Source organism: Psammomys obesus, unplaced genomic scaffold, assembly GCF_907164565.1.
Source record: "Psammomys obesus unplaced genomic scaffold, mPsaObe1.curated_primary_1811, whole genome shotgun sequence".
NCBI classification, from domain to species: Eukaryota; Metazoa; Chordata; class Mammalia; order Rodentia; family Muridae; genus Psammomys; species Psammomys obesus.
In genome coordinates this window covers 34,468,888-34,495,738 of record NW_026596046.1, presented here as the reverse complement: position 1 = coordinate 34,495,738, position 26,851 = coordinate 34,468,888, and the positions used below count along the sequence as shown (strand labels likewise).

At 41.4% G+C, this 26,851-nt stretch overlaps 1 protein-coding gene across 1 annotated transcript; it reads left to right on the top strand.

Annotated features, from left to right (window-relative positions):
- The first annotated feature begins 478 nt into the window (after nt 1–478).
- Nucleotides 479–21,884, top strand: Spcs2 (signal peptidase complex subunit 2). Its single transcript, XM_055623351.1, has 5 exons — nt 479–618; nt 10,296–10,379; nt 10,890–11,050; nt 14,391–14,525; nt 20,890–21,884. The coding sequence occupies exons 1-5, from the start codon at nt 505–507 to the stop codon at nt 21,074–21,076; spliced, it is 681 nt and encodes a 226-aa protein (XP_055479326.1). The 5' UTR covers nt 479–504; the 3' UTR covers nt 21,077–21,884.
- Nucleotides 21,885–26,851: the final 4,967 nt, after the last annotated feature.

Here is a 26,851-nt window from a genome sequence, read left to right as displayed (position 1 = left end):
ATGGTCACTTCGGAGAGAATAATCGAGCTAATGTTTTAACAACAGGGATAGAAAGGGGTGAATTGCTGGCTCTTCCTCTCTTTTTAAGGGGGGAGGCTACATCTGGGGCTGGAAAGACTCATTCAAGCAAACTTAAATTTTCAGCCACACCTGCTTGCGGCGTCGTTTCCGCCTCCGAACAGTCCGCGGAGGCGGTGTGCCAGTCAGGCGCGATGCACGCCTGCGAGCCTGACGGGAATCTCGGAGTCGCTCCACGGTGGCGCTAGCCACAGTCTTCCCCACCCACTCCTTAGTAACCCCGACGCGGCGGCTAGCAACGTAGGCGGCAACCGGCGACGGCAGATTCTAACTACAAGTCCCGTCAAGCTCCGCGGCCACATTCAGGCTTCGTCAGCACACCGAACTACGGATCCCTATGGGCTCTGCGTGGCGCATCACGTGAACAGCTTCAGCCAATCCGTTCCGGACAAGTACTAGGGGGAGGGAGACACGGACCGAGACAAGATGGCGGCGTCGGCGTCGCAAGGCGGGAGAGGCGGCGGTGGCGGAGGCAGTAGTGGGGCTGGCGGCGGCCCCAGCTGTGGGACAGGCAGCAGCCGCAGTGGTTTGTTGGATAAGGTGAGGATCTAAGTCCTGGGGACAGTCTGGAGCCCTGGGGATGCCCAGGAGGTGGTGCGACCACCTTTCCATCCCCGCCCCCCTTACTTTCTTTGGCTTCTCGAGGAGCCGTCCTCTGAAGCCCACCAACGCACGCTTGTAATCTGCCTTCTCAACACGTTGAGAACCAACTCTGCCCTTTAGGCCATCTCTTTTTGCAAGTGCTGCTGGTCCCTATCGCTGCTCACCGCTGCGTCTTCTGTCAGTGATGGCACGGTTTCACCCCAGTGCTCGCGTTTCTATTGTGCTAGCAGGGCAATCTTGACAATGTCTATTTCACCAACGCGGAAAACTGAACTCTCAAAGAAATTAAAAGAATCTACCCCAAGTCGGTATTCCCCAAACTTTTCCACCGTCACCCTCGCGTGTTACTGCAGATTCCAGAGTTCCTTTTACTCTCTAAAGTTTTTAGGCCTTTTTTTTTTTTTTTCTTCCATGATACGTCAAATAATGAACAATTCGTTTGTTGACTTCACTTTCTGGGCTGACAGGAAGCATTAAGGTTCCTTTTCCCTCTTGCGTTTCCTGCCTTTGTCTCCTCTTCCCCTGCTTGTCCCTTGCTTGTCTGCACCAGCTTGCTATTTTCCACTCTGCCTAATATCACATACTTATCTATAAGGGCTTAAAGGAAAGGGGTCGGGGAGGAAAACTGCTCCTGGATTGACTTTCTTGCCCCTTGCACAACATCTTGAAAGAAACAGTTGCTTGAAAAATAGGCCTAGTATTAGTTTTGCTTCTAGCTATGTGACCAAAATATACCTTTGCACCCCGTGTCTTTTACTCAATGAAAAGTGAGGGGTTATGGCCCCTTTCCAGTGTTTTCTCATACCTGGTTGACGTGATGCGTGTGAAGCATGATGCTTTACTATAGTAAACCATTTCTCATGAAACATTTTAATGAAAAAAATGTCTGACTCCTTTGTGCCAAATAGATGTTTAGGGGTTAAGAAGTGAATACCTGACCATGTTGCAGGCTTGGGATCCCGGATTTCCGTAGCTTCCTACATGGTAGGCAAGTGCTCTGCATTGAGCTATAGTCCTAGTCTGCTTGTCTTTTTGAGGGTCATTAGCTTCGAATTTGAGACAGGGTCTTGCTGTGTAGCTAAGCTGGTCTGGAACTGGCTTTGTGCAGGACCCAGGGATCAAAGGCGGTTTGTGAAGCTTAGCAGTAAGTGTCTTATCCGCCATATCTCTGGTCTTGCATTCTAGTGTAGCATACAGAAAGCCTTGGATGATTATTCATTACTGAACTTGAATTTCTTTACCACAGTAAACATTGTAGGTTTGTTACAAAGATTAAATTATATAATACTGGTAATGTTTGTTTTAAAGGCCTATATAAAAACGGAATGGCAAGGGATATCAGAAAGAGAGGAACATCTGGAAGATTATTCATTTTGTTTTGTTGAAGCAGGGCCTCACTGTATAACCCAGGTTGCTCTTGAAAGTAAGTCTTCCTGCCTCAGCCTGCCTAATGGTGAGATTACAGGTGTCCATCAGACCTCCCAATCCCAAATTGGAAGATTTGGCCAAGAAATGAGAGACAGAAGAGCAAAAACAGTCAAGAGCTGTTTAAAGTCCTTTTTCCTGGAATATGACATTTCTGTTTACATTAAATTGTTCCCTCTCTGGATTCCTCTAAAACCTAGTGCCCCTGGGATTTGCCTTATGTTCTGCTCGTTCATATTTTTCCAGTTTCTTGTAGGTTTCTCTATACTGATCATTGCAGAGTGAGTGTTTGCAGGCCTGAGTTTAGCCAAAAAAAATGCCACTCCAGTCTTGGGAAGAGGATGTTGCTTTGAAGTGTTTGAAAAAAGCTGACTGCTGAGGTGGAGAACGTGGGGACTTGTCCTGAGTGGAGCAGGGCTAAATGAGTAGAGAGGGTTTGTTCTGAGGGAATGAGAACATATGGTATGTTCAAGTGAGATGTTGCCTTTAATAGAACCACTTTAATTTTATTTCTCTTCCTTTCCTCCCTTTGGGGCCTTGAGGACGGTTTTTATTTCTGCACCTGTAGTTTCACTTGCTGTGAAGAAATGCAATCAAGGCATATGCATGTACTTCCTCTGAGTTTCTGCTCCTCTGAAACTGACTTTTAAGAACAAAGCCTCACATAGTTCCTGATTTTTAAAAAATAAGTTTGCAAATCTAACCTTACATCTTGAAGTAACAGTTCACTGCACTAAGCTGTTTTTGGCCCGACTCTTCCAGCATATTTTGTCCTATGTGGCAGGTATGAAGAATGGCTGTATCCCAGTTTGTTTGGACTATTACAACTTGGTTTGTTATTTATTTATTTTATCTTTTTTTTAAAAGTTGTTATCCAGATCTTTTTAACCTCATAACCTGGGTTCTGTCTCATGGTTGGATTCTCAGTCTGACCTTAGAACACAGATTCTGTGTCTTGGTTAAAAGCATAGCTCTAGAGCCAGCCTTGCCTTGAATTCTGGCTCTCTCTAGCTTATATTCTTGGACCAGTTAACCTTTTTGTAACTCAGTTTCTGCACCTGCAATGTGGAGCTAATAACTGTGTGCATGCACCTCCCATCTTTCCTCCTCTCTGGGTTTTGACTGCCTTAGATAAATATTTTTAGTACATGGTGTGAAAACTGACCATAGCAGATTCCCTTGGTTTTAGTTAAAAACAAAAAGGTATCTGTACCTCCCAGGCCAGAATAAGGTTTTGTAGTTTGATACCTGGGTGTTCATACTCTCACACCCTTTGTTACCTGTACGTTTTAAAACATAGTACAAAAATTTTAAATGGAGATACAAGACACAAATTTTACAGTCCAATGGTTTTTAGTATAATCGGAAAGCCGTTGGTACACAGTTCCAAAAAGGTTTTACAAGTCCTCCCAAAACCCCATACCTATTAGCACACATGCCCTAGTCCTCCTTCCTAGCTCCAGGCTATCACAAAGAGCTTGTTCTCAGTGAGGAAAGTCAAACTGAGACTCTCAGGCACGCAAGCTGGCAGGACCGTGCCGCTAAGCCACACCCTAGTGTAGTCTAGTCCTGTCCCTGCCTGTTTTGGACATTTTATGTCAATGAATTACACACACACAGCCTATTTTATGTAACTAGCATCTTTCATTTCACATGTTTTCAAAGTTCACACATGGTGTTTGTTTCGTTTGGTTTGGTGTGGTTTTTTTGAACTGAGGTTTTTCTGTGTAATAGCCTTGTCTTTCCTAGAACTCGCTCTGTAGGCCAGGCTGGCCTCAAACCCAGAGATCCTCCTGCCTCTGCCTCTCAAGTGCTGGGATTAAAGGTGTGTGCCACCTCTGCCCAACTCACCACAGGTGCATGGCATTACAGCTGTTCACAGCTGCGTCCACTTCCACAGTATCACATGGCTTCTGCGAATCCTAACTGGATCTTCACACTTGTTGACCAGTGCTTTGCTCACTGAACCCCTTCCTCTGCAGATACTGAGGCATCACATTTTATTTTTGTCAGCTCTTACTTGAACTCTGCACCTTGTGGCTGTGATGCCTGCTGTAAACACAGTTGTCCACAGTGTGGACATTACCAGCTCTCTAGGCTAAGTACCTAGAAGTGGACTTGCTGGGTCACGTGGTAACTGGTATTTTAATTGACTAATTGTTTAAATGTGATCTGTAGCCCAGGCTGGCCTGAACTGGTGATTGTCTTGCCTCAGTCTGCTGAGTGCTAGGATTACAGCTTCCTTGGTGTTTACTGCTGTGGTTGGCCACGTGAACCTGGGTGAATGAATGAGGCAGACTAAAGTCTCATTCAGTAGCCAACTTTATTCAGAGCCCCAGACAATTTGTACTGTGAGGGTTAAGAGTCATCCAAGTAAAGAGTAGAATCACAAGGACAAGCCGCTTGTGGCACAAACTGTTTCCATAGACGCAGATGAATAATAACAGCCGAAGTAAATTCACTCCTACTTGCTACACCTTGGAGGAGCACAAAAACACATCCCAAGAACAATTCCATGTTCTGAAGAAACTTAGCTCACACGACTCATGTCTTGTTTTCTTATAGGCCCTCAGAAGTTCCCGCACAATGGACTATTTTGACACGTTGGCACTGTGTTCAGCCTTCTGAGGAACTATCAAAACTGTTTTGCACGTATTGGGGATGCCACTTTACATTCACACAAAGAATCTAGAAAGTAACTTACAATGTAGTGGCAATTTTTAAACTGGTTGTATGTAGTTTCTAAATGCATGATCTACCGTGTCCATAGAGTAAGAATTCAATCTTTTTGTGGTTTTGTTGTTTTTCATTTTTGAGACAGTCTCGCTGCGTAGTGCTGGTTGGAATTCTAGAACTCACTGTGTGACAAGTGTGGCCTTGAACTCAACGTTTGTGTGCCTGTGGTAGAGTGCTGAGACTAAAAACAAGTACTTGGCTTTGTTGTTTTTAGGCAGGGTCTCATGTGTTCTAGGTTGGCCTCTAGCTTATATGTAACTGAGGATGACCCTGAACTTCTGATATCTAACCTGCACCTCCCAAGTGCTGGGATTACAGCCATGCATAGGTTTTTGTGGTGCTGGGGGCGGAACCTAGGGCTGCCTGAATGCCAGGCAAGCCCTCTACCAGCTGAGCTACATCAGCCTCCTCGTCTCTTTAATCATGGAAGCCTCTCTGTGCGCCATTTTCAGCCTTAGCTCTCAGATGTATTGGCATCATTTGTAAGATAGTTAAGCCATGGATTCCATGAGCTGAAGCCGTCCCCACAGAACTTAAGTGGTGTTGGCTTTCTGAGTCATGGGACCGTGCTGCTGTTGTTATAGTTTGGGATCACAAAGAAGGCAGTGGCAGAACTTTTTTTTTTTTTGTCAGTTTCTCTGGAATTGCCACTAATGGGCATGTTCATAGTTTAATTGACACATGATAATTTCTAACCTCCAACTAGCTCATGAATGCAACCACCAATAAGCATTTGTATACCAGTAATTTCCATCACAGTATCTCTTGGCCCTTAAAAAAAGATTGAAATTGAAGGTTCATGTGCTGCTAAGAGCTGTAATCTTGTCTTGGTGATACCAGGGGTTTTCAAATTGTATCTAAATTAAACAACTACATTCTCAAGGTACACATCACTTTCTTCCCAAATTAACATTTCTCCCTTTCTTTTTGCATTTGTTACTCCTGATCTTGCTCCGTGTGTATATGGAAGGTGAGGGTAGATACATACTTAAACCCAAGTAGTCAGCACGGCTTCTGAGTATCAGTTTCTCTTATCTCCTTATTATTGATTAGAAAGTTCTGGAGTCAGGTAAAATATAACTGTAGAGCTTACACATCTCACACCCAGCATACACAAAGGAGGATTTATCCCTTTTCCTCCTGTGTTCCTTCTCTTGGGAAATGGTGTGGTAGTTCAGACAAGTGGTCTGATCCCTAATTGTGATAGCAGGCATATGTTTCTGCTGTCACGTTACTTTGTTTCTAAGTCCATCCAGTTCCACACCATAAATGTTTACTTTTCATGCCCTGGCTGATGTTTTTGAGCATTCAGGTTCTGTACTTTAAAAAGGCCCCATCTGATTTATATATTGTTAGTAGTATTATAAATTATATGTCTCTGGTGTTAACCTTTGTTAACCAAATCTGCACATTTGTCTGTGAGATGATTTTCAAAATAAAACCAACAAACTCCATTAAAACACATAAAGTTGGTTGATATTCTCCCACTTAAGTCTTATCTATTTCCTTATCTATTTCCTGCTTGAAGTCAAGCTTAGCCTTGTAAGCAGTCCTTCTAGGCTATGGTTCCTCAGCCATATGCCTTGTTCCTACTAACTCTTCTGTGTTGCAGCTTATATCCAGTCTCTGAACTGGAATAGACAAAAGAAGATAGTTTTTATGGTCCCCCCCCAAACCAGAGGGAGTCCTTTTTTGATGCAGCACCGTCATTGTCACCCCTGGTGTCCATCTCAGAGTGAATTGAGGAACCCTGCGAGTCAGGCTAAGGACTCTCTGAAGTCCACTGCAGTCCTCATCGCTGCATAACATCTGCTTCCACGGTTACTGAAGCAAGAGAAAGTGTCCTGCTGCTGTGTTATACTCAAGACTGTCGATTTGCTTAGCACATCCTGATGACCAAAAATGTTTTCCTTGGTGGACCCATCTCCAGGCCTTAATGCTAGAAGAGGCACGGGAACAGAGGCTGTAATCCCCAAAACAGTTAATTCTGAAAATCATTTCCCGTATTCTTTACATAGTCTTCAAAATGGAGATGTATTTTAAAACTTCCCTAAGCACCCGAGAACTGAGATCCCAATGCCATGACTGCAGGGAAGTGTCTTTGTAGAGCTTTCTGCAGCGGAGACTCAAGTGAAATGAATCCGGTATTCCATGAAAGTCATCAAGTATCCCTTTTCTGTGAACTAGCTATTTCTGACCTCCAAAATGTGGGCAAGATATCTCTGTTGATAGAAAAGTGATTTCTAGTAACTGTCGTGACTCATGAATCTGAGAGCTTGTTTGGGTATAATATAAACTTGGTATTAAGTAATACCAAGTCACTACTGTGACTGTATTGAAAAGATGAGATGGCAGGAGGAGCAGGAAAAAATATATGTTCATGTGCCAGGAGAGTTCCCCAAGACTGGTGACATGTTTAATAAACCTTGAGACTCAACATGTGATGCTGCTTGTAATAGACCTATCAGAGCCCCGGGAGACAGAGTGCAGAGCAAATCAAGTGGCATTCCTGGGTTCCTGTGCCATTAGACACCCTTCAGTAAGCAGAACTGTGACAGCACATGGAAATGTCCACCAGGGGACCTCAGCAGACACACGGCTTCTGCCTATTCTGTACAGACTCCCAGAAGGAGAGGGTGTTGGCGTAGATCACAGCTTGGACACAAGGCGCTATTTTTAGTGCGTAGATGCTTTATATCGATAGAGGGAACTGTGTAACAGCGAAGCTGCCAGATAGCAGGCAGAGTCCAACCTGGAAAATACGCCTTTCTGAGGGTGGCGGTCCTTACGAAGATTTACCGTAATTACTTTCTACGTGTTGCCCTTCATTATAATCTGCCCTGTGAGGTCCCATGTGAAACAGATTTGACCTTGTCTATCTGTTGCAAATGTAAGTGCATGTGTGTGCATGCGTAGGCCAGAAACTGGCGTTGGGTAGCCTCAGGTGATCTTTTCCTTTTTGAGGCAGGGTCTTCTGTGTGGCCCTGCTTGGCCTGGAACTATGTCAACCAGACTGGTCTCCTCAAATTTAGAGAGCCCTCTCCTCTGCCTCCTGAACACTGATTAAAGGCATGCAGTACCAAGCCTGGTTCCACCTTATATCAAAGACAGGATCGCTTACCGAGTTCAGAGCTCACTGATCTCCTTAGCCCCTGCTTTGTCTTCTTATTCCCCGTGTATTGCCCCTTGTTGAAAAGATATGTTATAATTCAGGGGACCTTTTCTAATCACCCATTCTAACTTCCAAATAAATGACACAGAGACCTATTAAATTTGTTCAGTTAAGGGTTAAGCTCTATAATGGGCAGATAATGATTTATTGTAATATTCTATGTTAGTTTTGCTACTTCCCAGCCACATGCCCTGAATTACTTACCATATTGGTTCTGCCTTAGCTGCTTCTGCTTCTGCTCCATCAGGTCAGTCCTCATGGCTGTATTCCTTATCTCCCTCTTCTCTCTCTTCTCTGTCCTTCACCTCATGTTCCTTCCTGAGACCACCCCCCTCTTCCATACACACATACCGGATCAGAGTCCAGCTTGTCTATCTTCTCTGCCCAGTCATTGGATGGTTAGCTTCTTTCTTAACAAATCAAAGATAATTGGGGAGCAAAGTTTACACAGTGTTGATCAGTGATCATGACAATGCCCACTTCTGGACTGCAGCGAGCTCTCGGGGCCCAGAATTCTGCATCTGAACCATTCCCCATTACCTTGTGTTTGGTTTAGGAAGACCAGAGAGAGGGGAAAACGATACCTGCATAACAGCAGAGGGGATGTAATTCACATACATTTTAGGTGAGATTTTGAAAATGATGGGAAATAACGGCCAAAAAAATAGACACCGAATGTTAGTCCTCACTTGTCATTTCCCTGTTGTAGCAGAGAGGGCTAAGGTTTTTCATGCATACAAAGTAGAATGATGTACTGTCTCGTTAGAAACCAGATTACAGCTTTTCTCATGATTTTTTAATTCACTGGAAAAGTTCCTATTCTCTCTGCTGAAGATTCTGGGCACCAGGCAGTAGAGTTAGAGCGGAGGTTGATTCCACATGATTCTGCATTTTATCCCTGAAAATAATGAGGAGTTGTAGAGCCAAGTATCATTTCTGATTGTGTTACACTCTGATATTTCTCTGGGGTAGGGGTCTATGAGGATATGTTTTTTTTTTTTTTTTTCTCTTTTGGAATAACAAAATTTTCAAAATGACTTCACAGATAGTCCAAATCTTGTAGGCTTGGCTCTACAGATTCTTTGGGGTTATTAAAGTGAAATATACTTGACTGAATGCATATGAGCTAGCTGTTATTTTCTTAGTTTAATATATAATTTTTAATATTAGGTGTCATGCTTGGTTAGTAAGGCTGACAGGTTGTGAGAATCAATATTATAAAATGCTACTAGGAGTAATTAAGAAAAAAATTTTTTTTCTAAGACATTGATGGGAAACTATTTTATTTATAATGGCTTTAAATATAACTAATTTAGTGGCTGGAGAGATGGCTCAGTGGTTAAGAGTATTTGTTCTTGCAGAAGATCCAAGTTCTGCTCCAGCACCATATCGAGTGACTCCCAAGTGCCTGTAACTCCAGGTCTAGGGGGCCTGGGGGGAACACACACATACAAGCTCAAATACACACATGCAGTCACACAGTGCCTACAAACAACTCTTACACATACACAATATTCTGTTTGTATTTTTTCCTCTTTACAGAGTTTAGGTTTTCTTATTTGTATATCAGTGGGCAGAATCACAGCTTTTTAAAAGGCTGATAAGATAGAAATGTTTTCTGTCTTTCAGTAAAAGAATCCATTCTGAAACCAAATGAACTGACTTGACTGTGAGTGATCCAGCCCAGGGCCGCGCCACCCTAGGCAAGCGCTGCATCTGAGCCACGTCCCATCTGTGGTTTCTTCCCCAAGTTGCTGTTGGTCTGCTGCTTTATCACAGCAACAGAAAGCAAATGAGGACACTTGGTTTATAATTCAAAATTGGATGTTTTCAACAGGTTATGCTGAATTTGCTGTCTTAAAGTTACAGTATGCTAATAAAGTATTGTGTTCACATGATATTTTAAAAGAGACCTTTCCTCTTTGTTAGTGTCTGTAAATTCCTGTGTCTGTATTTTTTGATTTTTATGCCTACAGAATATGAGGATGAACAAAGGCAGTTTTTTCTACTCTCATCTGTGGGTAAAAAGAGCGTGGGAGTTCACATATGAGTTCACATAGCGCATGTGCGCGTTTTGGTTCTAGGCTTGTAGTGTTTGAGTTTTCTGCATGGAGACTTATACTGCCTACATGAGAAACCACCTGATTACAGTGCCTAGTCTCCTTAACAGCAGAAGCCAAAGCATAAGTGTTCCTATACTTAGTGGTCTGAAAAAAGTAGCTCATTCTATATTGTTTGTAAGGCATGTTTTTTGATGACAATTTTTCTGTTTGTTTTGTAGTGGAAGATTGATGATAAGCCTGTGAAAATTGATAAGTGGGATGGATCAGCTGTGAAAAACTCTTTGGATGATTCCGCCAAAAAGGTACTCTTTTTGAGGACGTATGTGAGCGTGTTTCAGCCCGTGAACATGCCTTGTCATAGATCTCTTTTCTTACTTGAAGTTACCATAGTTTTCAAAGTTAGAAAATAAGCCAAAAAGGGCTCCTAAAGTTACCACAGAATAAGTAGGAGGTAGTGTGCTATAACATGAATACGGGGATATCAAGAAAATTGGTAGCATTGTTTTGAGATTCATCTTCCAGCACAGAAACTTAAGAAGGTAGAACATCCATCTATGCTGAGTATTTTCAAAGAGAAAAGAAAATGGTAGCTGTGCCCTGTGAGAGAAGTTGGGAATTTTAAAACAATGAGGACTTGATACGTTTTTTCCCCCTCCTTTGGGATTCTCTAAAGATGGTTTGAGTGTTAAATATATGCTAGTTGAAGAGAAGTAAACTGTTCGCTCCTACAGTTTATGACTTGACTTTATGGCAATCAGTAAAAGCCATAGGAAGGAAGCATCGCTCTTCATTTGTACCCTGCTTCTCACTAGGTACTCCTGGAAAAGTACAAGTATGTGGAGAACTTTGGTTTAATTGACGGTCGCCTTACCATCTGTACCATCTCCTGCTTCTTTGCCATCGTGGCTTTGATTTGGGATTACATGCACCCCTTTCCAGAGTCCAAGCCGGTTTTGGCTTTGTGCGTCATATCATATCCTTTTTTATGCTATGGTTTGCTTTTTAGTAACAATTCTAATATATGCTGCTAAGTCATCCTTGCTTTCCATAAAAGCTTTGATTTTATGGCTTGCTAATGTTAGAACTAACATTAAAGTCGTGCCTGTAAAAACATGTCACATCATTGATATTCTGTATTTAGTAAGGTTATTTTATCCGCAATGTTCTTAATGATTAACTAATAGAGACACTAAAGCAAAACACACAATGAGTGAGACCCAGCTCTTTTAACCTGTTATGGTTTTTTTCCGTTAGATTAGGTTGCTTTAATCCATTTATTCCAGACTCTTAGTAGAAAAACTTTGGATTTTAGGAGTTCAGATTTGTTTCATATTTTTCTTTGAAGCTGAAGAGCTGGTTGGGGAAGCCCTGAGCGTGAGATGTGGATTTGGCCCTGTGTCACAGTGAAATTGAGGGCCACTCTCAGGGCTCTCCAACATGGGTTTGAAATCCGAGGTGTTTGTGATATTATGCTAGAGGAAAAAATGTAAGTAATACCCATTAAGAATTGCAAAACTGAATGGGACACTGGGCATGGTAGTATATACACTTGTAATTCCAGCTCCCAGAAGGGTGGGTCAGGGCGGTCATGAGCTTCAGGGCGGCTAGGGCTACCTGGCAGAACCTTGTGTCACTTAAAAATTGAAAGAGGAAGGAAAAAAAGACGGGAGATGATCCAGTTGTTAAAATATTTGCTACATAACACAAAGACCCGAGTTTGCAACCCCAGCACCCACATAAAAAGCTGGACATAGCAGCACAGGCTTGTAATCCAGTGCTGAGGAGATGGAGACGGATCTCAGGGCCAGCTAGCCAGCCATCTTCCTGAGTCGGTGAGCTCCAGGGTGGTTCAGTGAGAGAGCCTTACTCAAAAAATGAGGTGGAGAAGGATACAGAAAGACACCTAATATCGAACTCTCGCTTACACACACATGCGCACGTGCACACACACACTTCTGTGTACCCATACCTACATGTGCACACATCTGAATACATACGCATACCATGCACAAATGAAAAAAATATTGATGGGAGATTTTATAGTATATTTGGTATATAATATAGACGGCCCTCAAATTCAAAGAATTGAACTTAAGATTTCTCTACTTTATAATGGCATGAAAAAATATCTGTACAACCTTGTAATTTTGATTATCAATAGAGTACTCAATAAATTACATCAGCTAATTCAGCGTGTTATTATTCAGTAGGCTTTGTATTAGATGAATTTGCCCAGTTAGTGGCTGATGTAAGTGACCTGAGCACATTCAAGGTAGGCCAGGCTAATCTGTAGTGTTGGGAAGTGTGGCGTATTATGTGCACTTTTAATTCACAGTTTCAAAATCCTGCTGTAAGCTGAGAATTCTTCCTCTCTTTTTTATGATAAACATTAGTTTTTAAGATACTCAATACAGAGAACTTTATAGTCTTAATTACAAATTTTATATGCATTCATAGTATCATTTTTCTGTGGTCCTCGGCTCCCACTTAAAAGATATAAAGGAATTTATTATTATTATTATTATTATTATTATTATTATTATTATTATTATTATTATTATTATTTTTGTCCATTAAAATTTCTCTGAAGGTGAAGGTGTTTGCTAGAATTTAGAGTGAAAGGAGAGAACTGACTCCTGCAAGTTGCCCTTTGATCTCCACGTACTCTCATGCATACATGTTTCCCCAAATAAATAAATGTAAACACTTTAAAAGTTTAGATATATAGCCACATTACTATGTAGAACTCTACCACTAACTAAAAAAACGTATCTTAAGACTTTACCTTCCTGAGGCTGAAAAGAGTGCAGTGGTTTAGGTACTTGCTGTGTTTGCAGTAGACTGGAGTTTGAGTCCTAGAACCCTTGTCAGTGGCTTTAATTCCAGCTTTAATTCTGTAATTCCAGCTCCAGGGGACGTGGCACACACTCCTGACTTCCGCAGGCACTCCCACTCACGTGCACATACTCTACATGGACACGTGATTTTAAAATAAAGTAAATCCACTTTCAGAGGCAGTTAGCAAGCCATCTTAATAAAGTGCCCGATTGAAAATAGTATTATACCAATAGATTAATTACCCTGGTTTGAAAATTTCATCACTGAAACAATCTAAAGAATAGATCAGAAATTCTGGAGACCATTCTCAAGACAATAACAGCAACCTTATTACACATAATTTCCAAAGGAACTACTTTGACAGTTACATTTGTTTAAAGCAAAGCGTGACCCTAAGTTTATGTCTTACATATAGTGCTGGTGACCAGTGCTGTGAATAACTACTGTGTGTTACATGGCTATAAATAGAAACTTCATGACAATTCTATTTTTGTTTGTCTGAGATAGGCCTCAGTACACTAACCTTAAACTTACAATAGTCCTGACTCAACTTTCCAAGTGGTGAAATTATAGGTCTGTACCACTGTGCCTAGTTTCATGACAATTCTAAAAGTGCAGTATTCTCATTGTAGAGGTGAGGGTACTTGGGGAAGAAATTAATTTATTAAATGCTGAAATGCAAATCCAGGACTGTTTTAACTCTAAAGTCAATATCCTTTGCCCTATACTTCCTTCCTCTCTAGTTCATAAAATTTAAATGACATTCCACAACATGTTAGTGGTTCGATAAAGAGTTGATACGTCAAGCCAGTACAGTAATGTATTTGCATGTATATCAGGCATAATTGCTCTCACAGTACACTAATCTAAAGTCACTTTGACATTGATTGAATATAGTCAAATCCACTGTGATATAGTTTATTTATTTATTTATTGTTAATTTTACATGTGTGGTGTTTTGCCTGCGTGTAAGTCTGTGTACTGCATGCAAGCCTGGTACCCAACAAAACCAAAAGAGGGTGTCAGATCTCCTGGAACTAGAAATAGAATGTAGTTGCCTGTGATGTGGGCAGTGGGATTCAAACCCAGGTTCTCTGCAAGAGCAGCCAGTGTTCTGAATTGCTAAGCCATCTCTCCAGCCTCTGATCCATTTTTTTAATTGAGAAATAAGCACAAGTCATAACAAAGTCTTGAGGAACTAGGTAGCAGGAGAGTCTTAGGCCTGTTTGTCCTGTACCTTTTGTCTCCTTTCTGAGGTGTCTAGAGAACTATCTAGAGAAAGCCAGCCTTGCTTCTTTTAGGTATGTAAATACAAGGGTAAACAGGAAATAACTAACTACTCAGTGCTTTCGTGGTCAGATAGAATTTATGTAGGAAGATCAAGAAAATTTTTGTGGCTCTTGTGTGTCGTTTGTTGTTACTTTGCTTTTCTTGTGTTTACATATTTGTCTATTTTCCCTTAACATTATTTGAACCTATTTTGTGATGATGGGGATTCTGACCATTTATACCTCCTATAAGGAGAAGAGCATCTTTCTTGTGGCCCACAGAAAAGATCCTACAGGAATGGATCCTGATGATGTCTGGCAGCTGTCCTCCAGCCTCAAAAGGTAACGGCCATCCTTAGTTCTTGGAGATTCTTAGCCCTGGGGTGGCATCCTGAGTCAGAGGTGTCATGACTCTGTGCCTGTTCTATGCAGTCATGGTGTTAGTTGTGTGAAATGAAGGAGACATGAGTGGGCTAGTAGGTTAGCTAATGAGCAAGAAAGATTATTTATAGGTTGCTAACTACTAATTTGCATTTCCAATCATCCTGAACAGTTTGCAATAGTTTTCATAAGACTAGAGTTTTACATCACATTTTCAAATAAGCTGCGTATGTACAATATATTGAGCAAAAGTTGAACAAAATAACTTTAAATTTAACTTTAACAAAAATAACTTTAAATGTATTATGCTAATACATAATATTTGACACTAGTAGATTAAGAAATCTACCTTTTATCTTGTAATCCTATATCCCCACCTCTTTTTTCCCCCCTACCTCTCTTATACTAGCTAAGAGAGAAAAAGAGAAAAAGAAAGAAAGAGGGAGGAAAAAGAAAGAGATCCCTGATTTTAACCATTACTTTTTTCCCCTTACTGTGACCAATTCATAACCCACCAAACAACCAACAGTACCCCACCCCACCTCTTGGGAATGGGGGCATTGTGTTTTTAAAATTTTTGTTGTCTGGGGGAAAAACATCTTTTTGGGTACCCTTAAAAAAGTTAGGATATTGGCCAAATGCTAAAAAAGCTAGCTGAATCTTTCTGTCCAGTCTCTGTGTTTTTTGTCCAGTCTCTGAGTGTTCTGTACAGTCTGTTTTCTGACCAGTCTCAGTGTTTTTTGTCTAGTCTATGTTTTCTGTCCAGTCTCTGTGGTATCAGTCATTTGGGCTAGCCTTTTTGACCTGGGTATAGATTCTTGAGGAAACAGTAACTGAGGCAGTCTGTGAGACTGAAATTACCTGGGCTACTTGCTTTATCTTCATTGTTATCTGGTCTTTTGCTCTGAAAATAACTTTTAAAGATAACATTATAGGTACATTTTCTATCATGAGGACCAGGTAGCCAACAAGATTCATTTACCATGCGAAGACATTCATGTCTCAGCTAGTAGAAGGTCTTTCCTGGTCAAAGCTAATCTTTGTAAGTTTTGTTGGTAACCATATTTTTTTTCATTCCCTGTAGATACATAAGCATAACCACATCCTCATCTCAAAACTGTTTGCAGGTTTCCATCCTGGTATCAACACGTCCTTCTAAATGAATGGGTTGTTCTGCAGACACATGTCCAGGAACATTCTCAGTCCCGATTTGTGCAGCTGTCCCCATAACTGCCATTATTTCCAACAAATGTGTGATTACACAGTCAGCCATTTCAGAACTTGAAACAGTTGCCCCTAGAACCCTCACTATGTATCTATGGTATGGTGTACACACCTTTGTTTTCCAAATTCTGCCAAATGAAACACATCTATCTGCCAGATTTCATTTCTTTTGGTACTCCTAGGGTTACTCCCAGCTGGTAATGGAATTTGGTTATACAGAGAACATGTAAGGACGTTTTTAAAATTATTTCTTTGGGTTGGTGCTAAGTGATAGAATTTTTTTTTAAACCTTTACTGTTAACATGGCGTTTTTCATGAAATTTCGAGGCTTCTAATACATTTCCCATTAGTAATTGAGCAATTTCCTCATTTCCTCGTGCTAATGAACCTGGCCAACCTGTATGAGACCAAATATGAGTAATATACACTGGATAGTTTCTACTTCTGATGGCTTGTTGCAATTCTAAGTTATCAGGAATAAATTCAGTTTCTGTATGCAAAACAACCCTTTCTGCATATTGAGAGTTAATAATTATATTAAGAGATTCAGGAAAATCTAATAATACCATAAGGATCACATAAAATTCTGATTTTTGAACTGAAGAATATGAGCTTTTTGATTACCTTGCTTATTTTGTTTCATTTATAACCTGCCATTCCCATCTTGTTTGCATTGGTTTAGAATGTTGGTGCCTCTGGAATTGGTGTTCCCTTTACAATACATGGGAGAATCCAATTAGTTCTTTTTATAAAGTATATACGTCTGCTTTTAGGATATTTGTTATTAATTTCTTCCAAGTAGCTCTCCAAGTTCTCTGCCAGTCTTTATTGATTACCCACAATGACATCATCTCAGTTATTAGTAAGAGGCACTACAATTTCAGCCGGGTCCATTCCTGACAATTGATGTAGTCTTATTCTGCCTTTTATAATTAATTCAGAAGTCTTTTCTTTGTGCATCTTTAATTTTTTACTTTATGTGCTAAGAATATCCATTTCATAACACTGGCTTCCCTTTGCATAATGCATTCGCCCAGTAGGAGAATGAGTTGAAGGCAGAATGACCCACATGCAATCAAGCTTAGGACCAGTTCTATCCACACATGTGTCCTGCAGTCTGTTCTACCAGAATTAACTCTTTCTGCTTCCGTTCTTAGACATCTTGGGCTGTTTAAATCTGAATCTCCTTGTAACGTTTGAAACAGATTACTTAACTCATAAGTACTTAATCCAGTTGTAGACCTCAGCCAGCTAATACCTTTCACTAATTTTTGAAAGTCGTTAAGAGTTTGCAATCTGTACCTTTTGTGGTTGAGTTTTTTTGTTGACTTATTTTATAACGCAGATAGATAATAGAATCTCCTCTCTGTATTGTTTCTGGAGCAGGCTATAACCCCCAGCATGGCAGAATTCTTTGTTTCCTTAAACATTTTTTTCTAAAGTATTTGCTTTAGAATCAGCCAACAAAATATCATCCATGTAATGAGAAATGATAGATTGAGGAAATTGCTTATGAATTATTTCTAACAGCTGTCACACAAAATATTGACAAAAAGTCAGACTATATAACATCCCTGTGGCCACACCCTCCAGTGGTATCTCTTTATTGGATGACTATTTTTCAGAGTAGATACTGAGAAAGCAAACCTTTCCCTATCCTGCTCATGCAAGGGTATTGTGAAAAAGCAGTCATTTAAATCAATTATTATAGGCCAAGATCTAGGTAACAAAGAAGGTAAAGGAATTCCGGTTGTAAAGGACCCATTGGTTGAATTACTCTGTTCACTGCTCTTAAATCTGTTATTATCTGTAATTTTCCTGTTTTTTTTTTTTTATATATATATATATATAACAACAAATACCAGCTGCTCTTGTACCAGTTGTTGAAGTGCCTGCCATTTTTCTTTTGTTGTGAGACACTGCTCTTGCCACACAGGTCTGTTTGATAGCCACTTTAAGGGCTGTTGGTGTTTCAGCAGTGGCCTCTCTTATAAATTTGGAAACTCAGTCCCAGTGATGTTCTGTGCATGGACAGTGGGCACAGCTTGCGATTGTTCTTGATTACACATATCAAAACCTTCCCCAGGAGCATCTACCATTTCAGCCCTAATATCATCATTTGCTGTCTCTGGGATTGCAGGAATATTAATTTGAGTACCCCATTGTTGTAAAAGATTCCTTCCCCATAAATTTATGGGTATGCCAGCCACATAGAGTCTCAACTAGAGTCTCAACTTCCCTATTTGTCCTTTGGTCCCACACATTTAATCCACCATACATTTTGGCTTACTTGAGATAATTTACCAGTTCTATAAACTGTGTATAAACCTTCTGAAAGGGCCATTTTGGATTCCAAGACTTTTGGAAGAGGATACTGACATCAGCTCCTGTATCTACAAAACCTTGTATTTCAACTCATTTCATTTGTACCATTAATTTGGGTCTCTGATCATTAATCACTTGGCCAGAACACACATTTTCCAGTATTCCCAAATGCGACTTTTCTTTCTCCCAAAGCAGCTTTATGTTGGTATAAGGAAACAGCAACAGCTGAGCAATTCTATCCCCTGCATTAATTTGCATCTTTTAAAAAAAATATATTTTTATTCTGCCTGCATGTGTGCCTGCAGGCCAGAAGAGGGCGCCAGATCTCAATATAGATGGTTGTGAGCCACCATGTGGTTGCTGGGAGTTGAACTCAGGACCTTTGGATATACAGCCAGTGCTCTTGACCTCTGAGCCATCTCTCCAGTCCCTTGCATCCCCTTTTTTGCATATGCCATGATTTTAATTTCTTCCTTGCAATCTCCATCTACAATACCTGGATGCACCATAAATCCTTGAGAAGTTAATCAACTTCTTCCCAAGATCATCCCTACTGACCCTGAAGACAGAGGACCATAATCACCAGTGGTTATTTTGTAACATCCGGGGATAGTGTAAGAGAGTATCTGTGGCCAGATCCAAAGCCCTGCTGCCTTTGGTGGCATGGGAAAGATCAGCAATTTTTAGTTTTGATCTTCTTCCCTGCTTGTCACTTCCTGGCTGACCAAAAGAGGACAGCTTGTATTTTTTGCTGCGGGGTCTCTAGCTGACAGGGCCCTCCATCCGTTTCCCTGATGGCAAGAGGTTATTTTGTATGTCTCTTTTTGAACAGCAATCCCTAGACCAATGCTTTCCCTCGCCACAGTGGCTACAAAACCCTGGGAGCCTTTTAGTCCTTTGTAGCCAGAATCTGCTTGTTCCCTTTTACAAGTACATGTACCGTATTCCTCAGAGTTAACGCATCTCCTATTTTGTGCTCTGCCGTGTTTAACCTTACAGTTTGTTTGTAAATGGCCAAATTCACCGCATTTAAAGCACTGGGTAATTTGATAACTGAGACCTCTAGCTGCAGCTTGTCCTATGATATTGGCACAATGCTCCTGGAGAGCCGGTATCAGTTGTCTCTCTTACGCATTCATCTATTGGGGCTCCTCCTGCTTTCACTGGTTTAAGTGCTCTCTTAGATTCAGTATTTGCATTCTTATATACCAAGATTGGTATCAGCGCTTGACTGGTCTCAGGGTCTGGTATGGCTCTATTTAAAGCTGAACCCAATCTCTGTAAGCAGTTGGTGATGGCTTCTCCAGGGCCTTGAATTACCTTAGTAAATGAGGTGGGTGTTTTACCAGGATCCTCAACCACATCCCTTGCTCTTAACACTGCAATACGACATTGTTCAGTTACTACATCATGAGATCAAATTTGTTTTTGTAAATCGGCATAACAGCCTTCACCAAGAAGCTGATCCTCATCAACATTTATCCCCCTTGTTTTATTTTGGTGGTCTGTTTTTGTGGCTTCATTTCTCCACCATGATAACCACTGTAACTGCTGACCAGCTTCTAAGACAGCTGACACCAATTTCTTCCGGTCGATTTTGGTTAGCCCAGTTGCTTTGCTTAACGAAACTTGAATGTATTCAATACTTTACAATGGACTCTTTAAAATGCTTTAAATCTAGCCTGTCTGTTGGACGCCATTTCCTCTTATCATAAGCCTCACCATCATCAGCATATGTTGTACAAACACTGGGAAAGCTGATGGTGCTTGCGTAGCCCCAAACGACTCCTGGCAGCGCACTTGGCTAGACAGTAATCTGTTTTCCTGTGCTGCCTCCTGCTCTTCCCAGCCTCTTGCCTCACACAGGTGTTCTGGGCACCTGGCATCAAAAATGTGTAGAGCAGGATGGGGTGGCAATCTGCCTTCCAGCCTAATTTGTTTTCCTCTTTCATCCTGTGGAAAATTTCCACTCTCAAATGTCAGGCCTGAACCCTTTTGTTCTCTTTCCATTGGCACTTTTTGCTCTCCAAACACTTCAACCTCTATTCGCAAACTCTACATAGCCAGCTCTGTAATCCTTTCTAACACCAGAGAATTGAGTGAACCTTCTGAGTTTTCAGCTTTCCTCCCAACATTTTCCCACATGGAATATATAAAGACTATGAAGCAAAGCCAGAAAACCCGCTCTGGGGAGACCCCCCAGCGGCGGTAGCTGCTATTTTGCCGACCTCCTTAAGCAACATTGCCAACTTACCAAAATCCTCTGCTACATTAGAAGCCAAGTTAGTGTTAGTAAATGCTTCTCCCTCCCTTCCACCCCCATTCCCCTGGCACTGGATAGGAGGGAGAAAGGATTAGTGGGGACAGGAGCCAGAGTTGTCTCTGCTGCTTCCTGCTGGGTAGGGTTGTAGGATTCACTTGGGGGCAACACCAATATCAGTTGTCCAGAAGTCCAGGTGAGCAGCAAATCAGCAAACAGCAAACGCAGCAGCAGGACAGACCAGCAGCAAGCAATCCTCCTCCAAGTAGATGCACCTTCGTCCTCTGGGCTATCATATTTATATCCCTCAAAGTCCTTAGAATTCAACTAATTCCACCTGGCAAAGACCACGCTCCGCATGAGACACCTAACAGGTTTGGATACCCTAAAACCCCTAACTTGGAATTTTAACAAAAACATGTTTACATATCATAAACCAAAACGTCCACAACAAAGATCCTTTCAGTTTTTCCGTCTCTTTGGTTTTTGACTTGTTCTCTTTGTCCTGATGCTTAGGTTTGATGACAAATACACGCTGAAGTTGACCTTCATCAGTGGGAGGACAAAGCAGCAGCGAGAAGCCGAGTTCACCAAGTCTATTGCTAAGTTCTTTGACCACAGCGGGACACTGGTCATGGATGCATATGAACCTGAAATATCCAAGCTTCATGACAGTCTTGCCACAGAAAGAAAAATAAAATAGCCAATTCTAAAAGCGCTCTTTCTGCTGGATCATACAAGTTACTGGTGGGTAGGGGAAGGAACAGAAAGCTTAAATTTGGTCAAGTCTGAAATGTTAAGAATGCCCCTATATAGTCCACTCTGGATAAATAGAATTTCTTAGTGCAGATATGCAAAGTTGTATCTTTTGACCGCTTGCTGTAGCCTCCTTTGGTCTGCTGAGTGATTTTGTGTTGTTTTCCTTAAGAAGCATTTTTGTAACAGCTAAGCATCCTTTTTCCTTTGTACTTAATAGTACTTTATACAGTACAGCTTTGTGCCATGCAGCGTTTGAATGCTCAGTTCTTGGGAACTATTAACCTTGCTGGGTGTGGTAGTGCTCGCCTATAATCCCAGCACTTGGAAGGCTGAGGAAGGTGGATCGAGTGGGAGGCCGTCATGGGTTGTAGAGCCAAGCCCTGTCTTGGGGAGTGGGTATTGTTAACTTGTCGCTGACTTTGTGTTAATCCCTGGTTCAGCAACGATTTCCTTAAATCCAGGATACAACTTCTTATGTATGACAGCTTTCTTTTACACACCATTTTTGTGGGTGTGTATATACATTTGACTTGGGGAGAGTTATTTTTTAAAAAAAATACAAAATAGCTTTTAATTTGTTTAAAATAGACCTGCCTGTTACATTTTGTGCTCTTAACCAATTAAAGAAGCCAGTGGCATTTTTAGTTTTATATTCTCTGTTTTCCACTAGTATGTTCCTGTTGATTTGTTTGTGCCCTTTATTAACTGCCATTTTCTAAATTTTTTTCAATAAATGAAAGAAGATGTGAAAACGTGGAGTACTAGTCTTGAAAGAAGGAACAACGCAGCAAGTGCTTTGCTCCTAGTCCCTTCTAGGCTGGCTCACTGTCCAGAGGCCCCTGAGCACCTGGAGCCAGGGGCTCCTCGACACTCTACATGCATTGGCTCCCAACGCTCACAGCAGTCCTAAGAGGCACACACTTGTCTTTACTTTACACACGAGGACGCTTAGGCACAAAAGTGTTTGCCACACAGATGGTTCTAGAACAGGAACTTAAATCTTAGTAGTTTGGCTCCAGATATTATGTTCCCACAGTGAAAAAAACAACAGTATCTTTTTCAGCATTTCCCAGCCTAGTCAGAAAACTTGGCACTTGACAAGGTCAAATGACTTTCAGGAGTTTAATTCTAAGCCTATTACCCCAAACTGTATTCACTTTCTAAGAAAGCAGCCAGAGAGCATTGGGAATGTTCTGTCTCGCACTACCCAGTGGCAATTGTGAGACCATACTGGCCAGATGTTGAAGCCTTGGATTCTGTACTGCATTCTTTCTTATAAGTTCCTTGAGCTTCTGATGCTGCTCCCACCCCCTCTAGTAAAAGTAACAGTAAAGGGCGGAAGGTGGCTCATTTAACAGTGTGCCTGGCGTGCAAACATAGGATCCTGAGTTGATATTCTAGCCTCCAAAATTCATGTAAAAAGGAGCCAGTGGCGCAGTGGTGACCCCATGCCGGGATTACAGAAGGATCTCTGTGGCATGCTGGCTGGCCAGCCTAAAAGCCAGGGCTGGGGTGATGACTTCGTGGCTAAAACCCTTGCTGTGTCAGCAGGAGCAAATGAGCTTGGATCCCTAGCACTCAACATAAAACCTGGAGCGGTGAGTCACATCTAACCCTTGCGTTGGGGGAGCAGAGACAAGGCAGAGGCTAGGGCCTTGCTGGTCAGCCATTGTGGCTGAAGCAACAAGCTCCAGGTGCAGTACAAGCTCCAGTCTCTAAAGTCAGGTGGAGGGGGGAGGAAGGCTTGTGCTGTCAACCACTGGCCTCCTCAAGTAGACTCGGTGACACTGGAGGCCAGCCTCTGACCTCCTCGTGGCCACTCAGGCATGTACACACAAGGTGAAGGTTGAAATTCAGTGACCCGCGTAAAGCTTTGAAAGTGTTTAATCAGCTGATGGCACTTGCACAGGGACACAGTCACTCCTGTTAGACAGGGAGGTTCCAGTGCTGCAAGAGAAGACAGTGGCTACTTCACACCTGCTCTACCTTTGGCATATAGATTTCCTTGTTTTTTGTTGTGCTGGAGTTCAAACTCGGGACATTATAATTATTAGGCAAGTGTTCTAACACTGAGCTACATCCCCATTCCTCCAAACACAGATTTATCTATGTTCTCTCTCTCTCTCTTTAAATAAAAATTTCAATTATGTTGGTATACATACTCTCTTTTTCTGTTTCAAGATGGGGTTCTCACTGTGTTACCAAGACTGGTCTCTAACTCAGGCACATAAGTGATTCTCCTGCCTCAGCATTATAGCGGATGGTACTACATGCACATGTTCATTGTCCCTGGCTTTTAAATTTGTTTTTTTCAGTATAATATTTTATAGTTATTCCCCTTATTAGTATAATAAGGCAAAAACTACAATTCCGTAGTGGTTTAAAATTAACTTCCCTTATCAGTAGATAATAGATTGATAGGAGATGGTTTTCTTTCCAGTTTTTCACTCTATAGGAATGCACTGAGGAAGAGGAGAAAAATAAAACAGGTCCTCTGGTTGTTAGAGTCAAGAGATTTGATTGTTCATAGCTCTGTTTTAATATGCAAGCTTATGCAAACCCCATTCCTTCTCTAGGTCAAGTCACTTGATGAGGGTTAGAAGGTATACCCTTGAGATTATGATCAACACAGTCATATATATATATACACACACAACACCCCTCATTGTAATGAGTGTGTGCCGTAAGAAATCTTGATGATTTTTATAGAGTATACCTGCCCTTGCTGACCACATCCTGTTATTAAATAGAATAGTCTTAACTGAGCTAAGGATACACATGCTTAGGTCTCTTCTGATGTCTGTACCACTTTAAGAAGCAGTAGAGGTTGTAAACCTGATTACCAAGCTGGATGTGGTGGTGCACGTCTGAAGTATCAGCACTAGGAAGACAGGAGGGTGGCTGTGGTTGAGGCCACCCTGGTCTACATAGGACATTACAGGTCAGTAACGCTGAGTGTTGAGACTGTCTCAAATAAAGCCCCTGGATCTGATACCCTGGTGGTGTCTGTGAACACACCACCTTCTCAGAATGTTTTGAATTCCTTTGTAATTGCCTGGTAGTACGGTATTAGGGAGTGGTTGTAGGGTCTGAGTTATGAGAAAGAAGTTCAAAGGAAGTTGCTCATGAGGTGAGGTTATGGAGAAACAAGAACAACCCAAACCCAAAATGAGTAGATTGAAAGAAATACGAGCAGACTAGAAAAAAATGAGAGAGAAATGTAAAGGCAAAACAAAACAAACAAACAAACAAAAAAAACTCTAAAAGGTAGACAGCACTCTAGATAGCAATGAAACTGAGAAAATCATTAGGACATGCCTTAAAAGCTGATATGACCTAATAAGACATAGGCGTAGATATCCTATGAAAATTAAGCCAAGATGAGCTGAGCCATGTAAAGAGATCTACAACGAGCAATACGATTGAAGCAGTAATATCTCCCAGCTAAAACGGTCCAGTTTCACAGTGGGCTCACTACTGAGAATTTCTAGATGCTTCTAGATGCTTCTCAGACTCCTCCATAAAGTAGTAAAGGAATACATGCTACCAAACTCCTCTAACGAAACCAGTATTTTTCTGATAACCCAGATAAAGACACAACAAAATTTATAAACTAATCTCCCTGATGCACATATGTGCAAAAGTTACTAAAGTACTTTCAAGTTCAAGAACACATCAAGGGACCATTTACCATTTCAAGTTGGCTTCAGTCCGAAGGTGCAGGAATGGCTCAACATGCAAACCAGTATAATGTTCCAAGGACAAAAATTACAGCAGCATCTTAGTAGATGAACAAAGGCTTTTGATAAAATCCAGCGTTCTTTATCAAAACCCCAAAGTCTAGGAGTAGAAGGAACATATCTGAGTAGCTATATATGACAAACCTATATTCACTATTACATTCAATGGGAGTGTAACATCAGCAAGAAAGCAAGTATGGTACCATTCTCTACATTTATGAAATATACTGATTGAAATCTTAGCTAGAGCAGCATGATAAACAAAAGGGATACAAATAGGAAGGGAAGAAGTAGAAAGTAAGATTTTGTATATAGAAGAGCCAAAAGACTACCAGGAAACTAAGCTCTGATAAAACTTTCTGCAAAGTGGTGGCATACAATATTACCATATAAATTTTTTTTTAAAATCATTAAGTGTCGATCAACAAACATGCTGAGAAAGAAAACAGGAAAACAATTCCATTCACAATTGTCTTTCTGACTCTGCCCACACACACTAAACCTAACCAAAGTGAAAAACTTTTACAATGAAAATTTCAAAACACTGAATAAAGAAATCGAAGCCCTCTGCTTGCAAATCACAACTGAATATTGTGAAAATGTCACATTAACCTGAAATCTAAAGACTCAATGCAGATTGCAGATTTACTCAATGTAAAAGAATGAAACTAGACCCCATCTCTAGCCCTGTACAAAACCAACTCCAGGTGGACCAAAGACCTTAAGGTCTGGAACTCTGAAACTTAGAGGGAAAAGTAGGAAAAACAGTCACAATACAGGAAAGGACTTTATGAATAGAACCCAGTTGGGAAGTAATGTCAAGTATTGACAAAAGGGAAATCGTCAAACTGTAATTTAAAATCTGCACAATAAAGTCGTGATGTAAAGAGACAGCCCAAAGAGTGGAACAATCTTTGCTGGCTGTATTTCTAACAGGGTTATTATCTAGAAAGAACTTTTGAAAAATGGGAAATGTTCTGGTTTCCTTTGTTGCTGTGAGAAAACACCCTGACCAAAGGCAACTTAACAAGAGTCTGTTTGAACTTAATAGGTTAAAGCATGTCACAGGGAAATCTGGGCAGGGACTTGGGGCAGAACTCAGCAGGGAATGCTGCTTGCTGGCTGGCTCACAGGCTTAGCTGGCTTGCTTGCTTTTTTTATTTTTTCACCTTTTTTTTATTAAATACAGTTTATTCACTTTGTATCCCAGCTGTAGCCCCCTCTCCCATCTCTTCCCAATTCCACCCTCCCTCCCTCTTCCTCTCCTATGCCCTTCCCCCAGTCCAATGATAGGGGAGGTCTTCCTCCCCTTCCATCTGACCCTAGTCTATCAGGACTGGCTTCTTTGTCTTCCTCTGTGGACTGGTAAGTCTGTTTCCTGCTCAGGTGGAGGTGATCAAAGAGCCAGCCCATGAGTTTATGTCAGAGATGGTCCCTGATCCTATTACTGGGGAACCCTCTTGGATACTGAGCTGCCTTGGGCTACTTCTGTGTAGGGGTTCTAGGTTATCTCCATGCATGGTCCTTGTTTGGAGTATCAGTCCCAGAAAAGGCCCCTGTGCCGAGTTTTTGGTTCTGTTGCTCTCCTGTGGAGCTCCTGTTCCCTCCAGGTCTTTCCATTTCCCCCTTCTTTCATAAGATTCCCTGCAGTCTACAAAAAGTTTGGCTATGAGTCTCAGCATATGTTTTGATAGCCAGCTGGACAGAGTCTTTCAGAGGCCCTCTATGATAGGCTCATAGCCCAGGATCACTTGTCTCCTGATGTTACTGCCCTGCCCACATTGGGCAGGCCCTGCCACAGCAATTAACAATCAAAACAGTCATCCACAGACACGCCTACAAGTAATTTGCTCTAGGCAGTTCTTCAAGTGAGGCTTTCTTTAGGTGACTCTAGGCTGTGTGATATTGACAAAGCTAACTAGGACAAGAAATCAAAGGAATTATGAATAGTTCTCAGAGGATGAAATACGAAATGGCCA

Bases quoted from the DNA above. Each gene is read 5' to 3' on its own strand.
- Spcs2 (XM_055623351.1), top strand. From the start codon at position 505: ATGGCGGCGTCGGCGTCGCAAGGCGGGAGAGGCGGCGGTGGCGGAGGC. The intron at 619-10,295 runs GTGAGGATCTAA...TTTGTTTTGTAG, and splicing joins GCAGTGGTTTGTTGGATAAG to TGGAAGATTGATGATAAGCC. The intron at 10,380-10,889 runs GTACTCTTTTTG...GCTTCTCACTAG, and splicing joins TGGATGATTCCGCCAAAAAG to GTACTCCTGGAAAAGTACAA.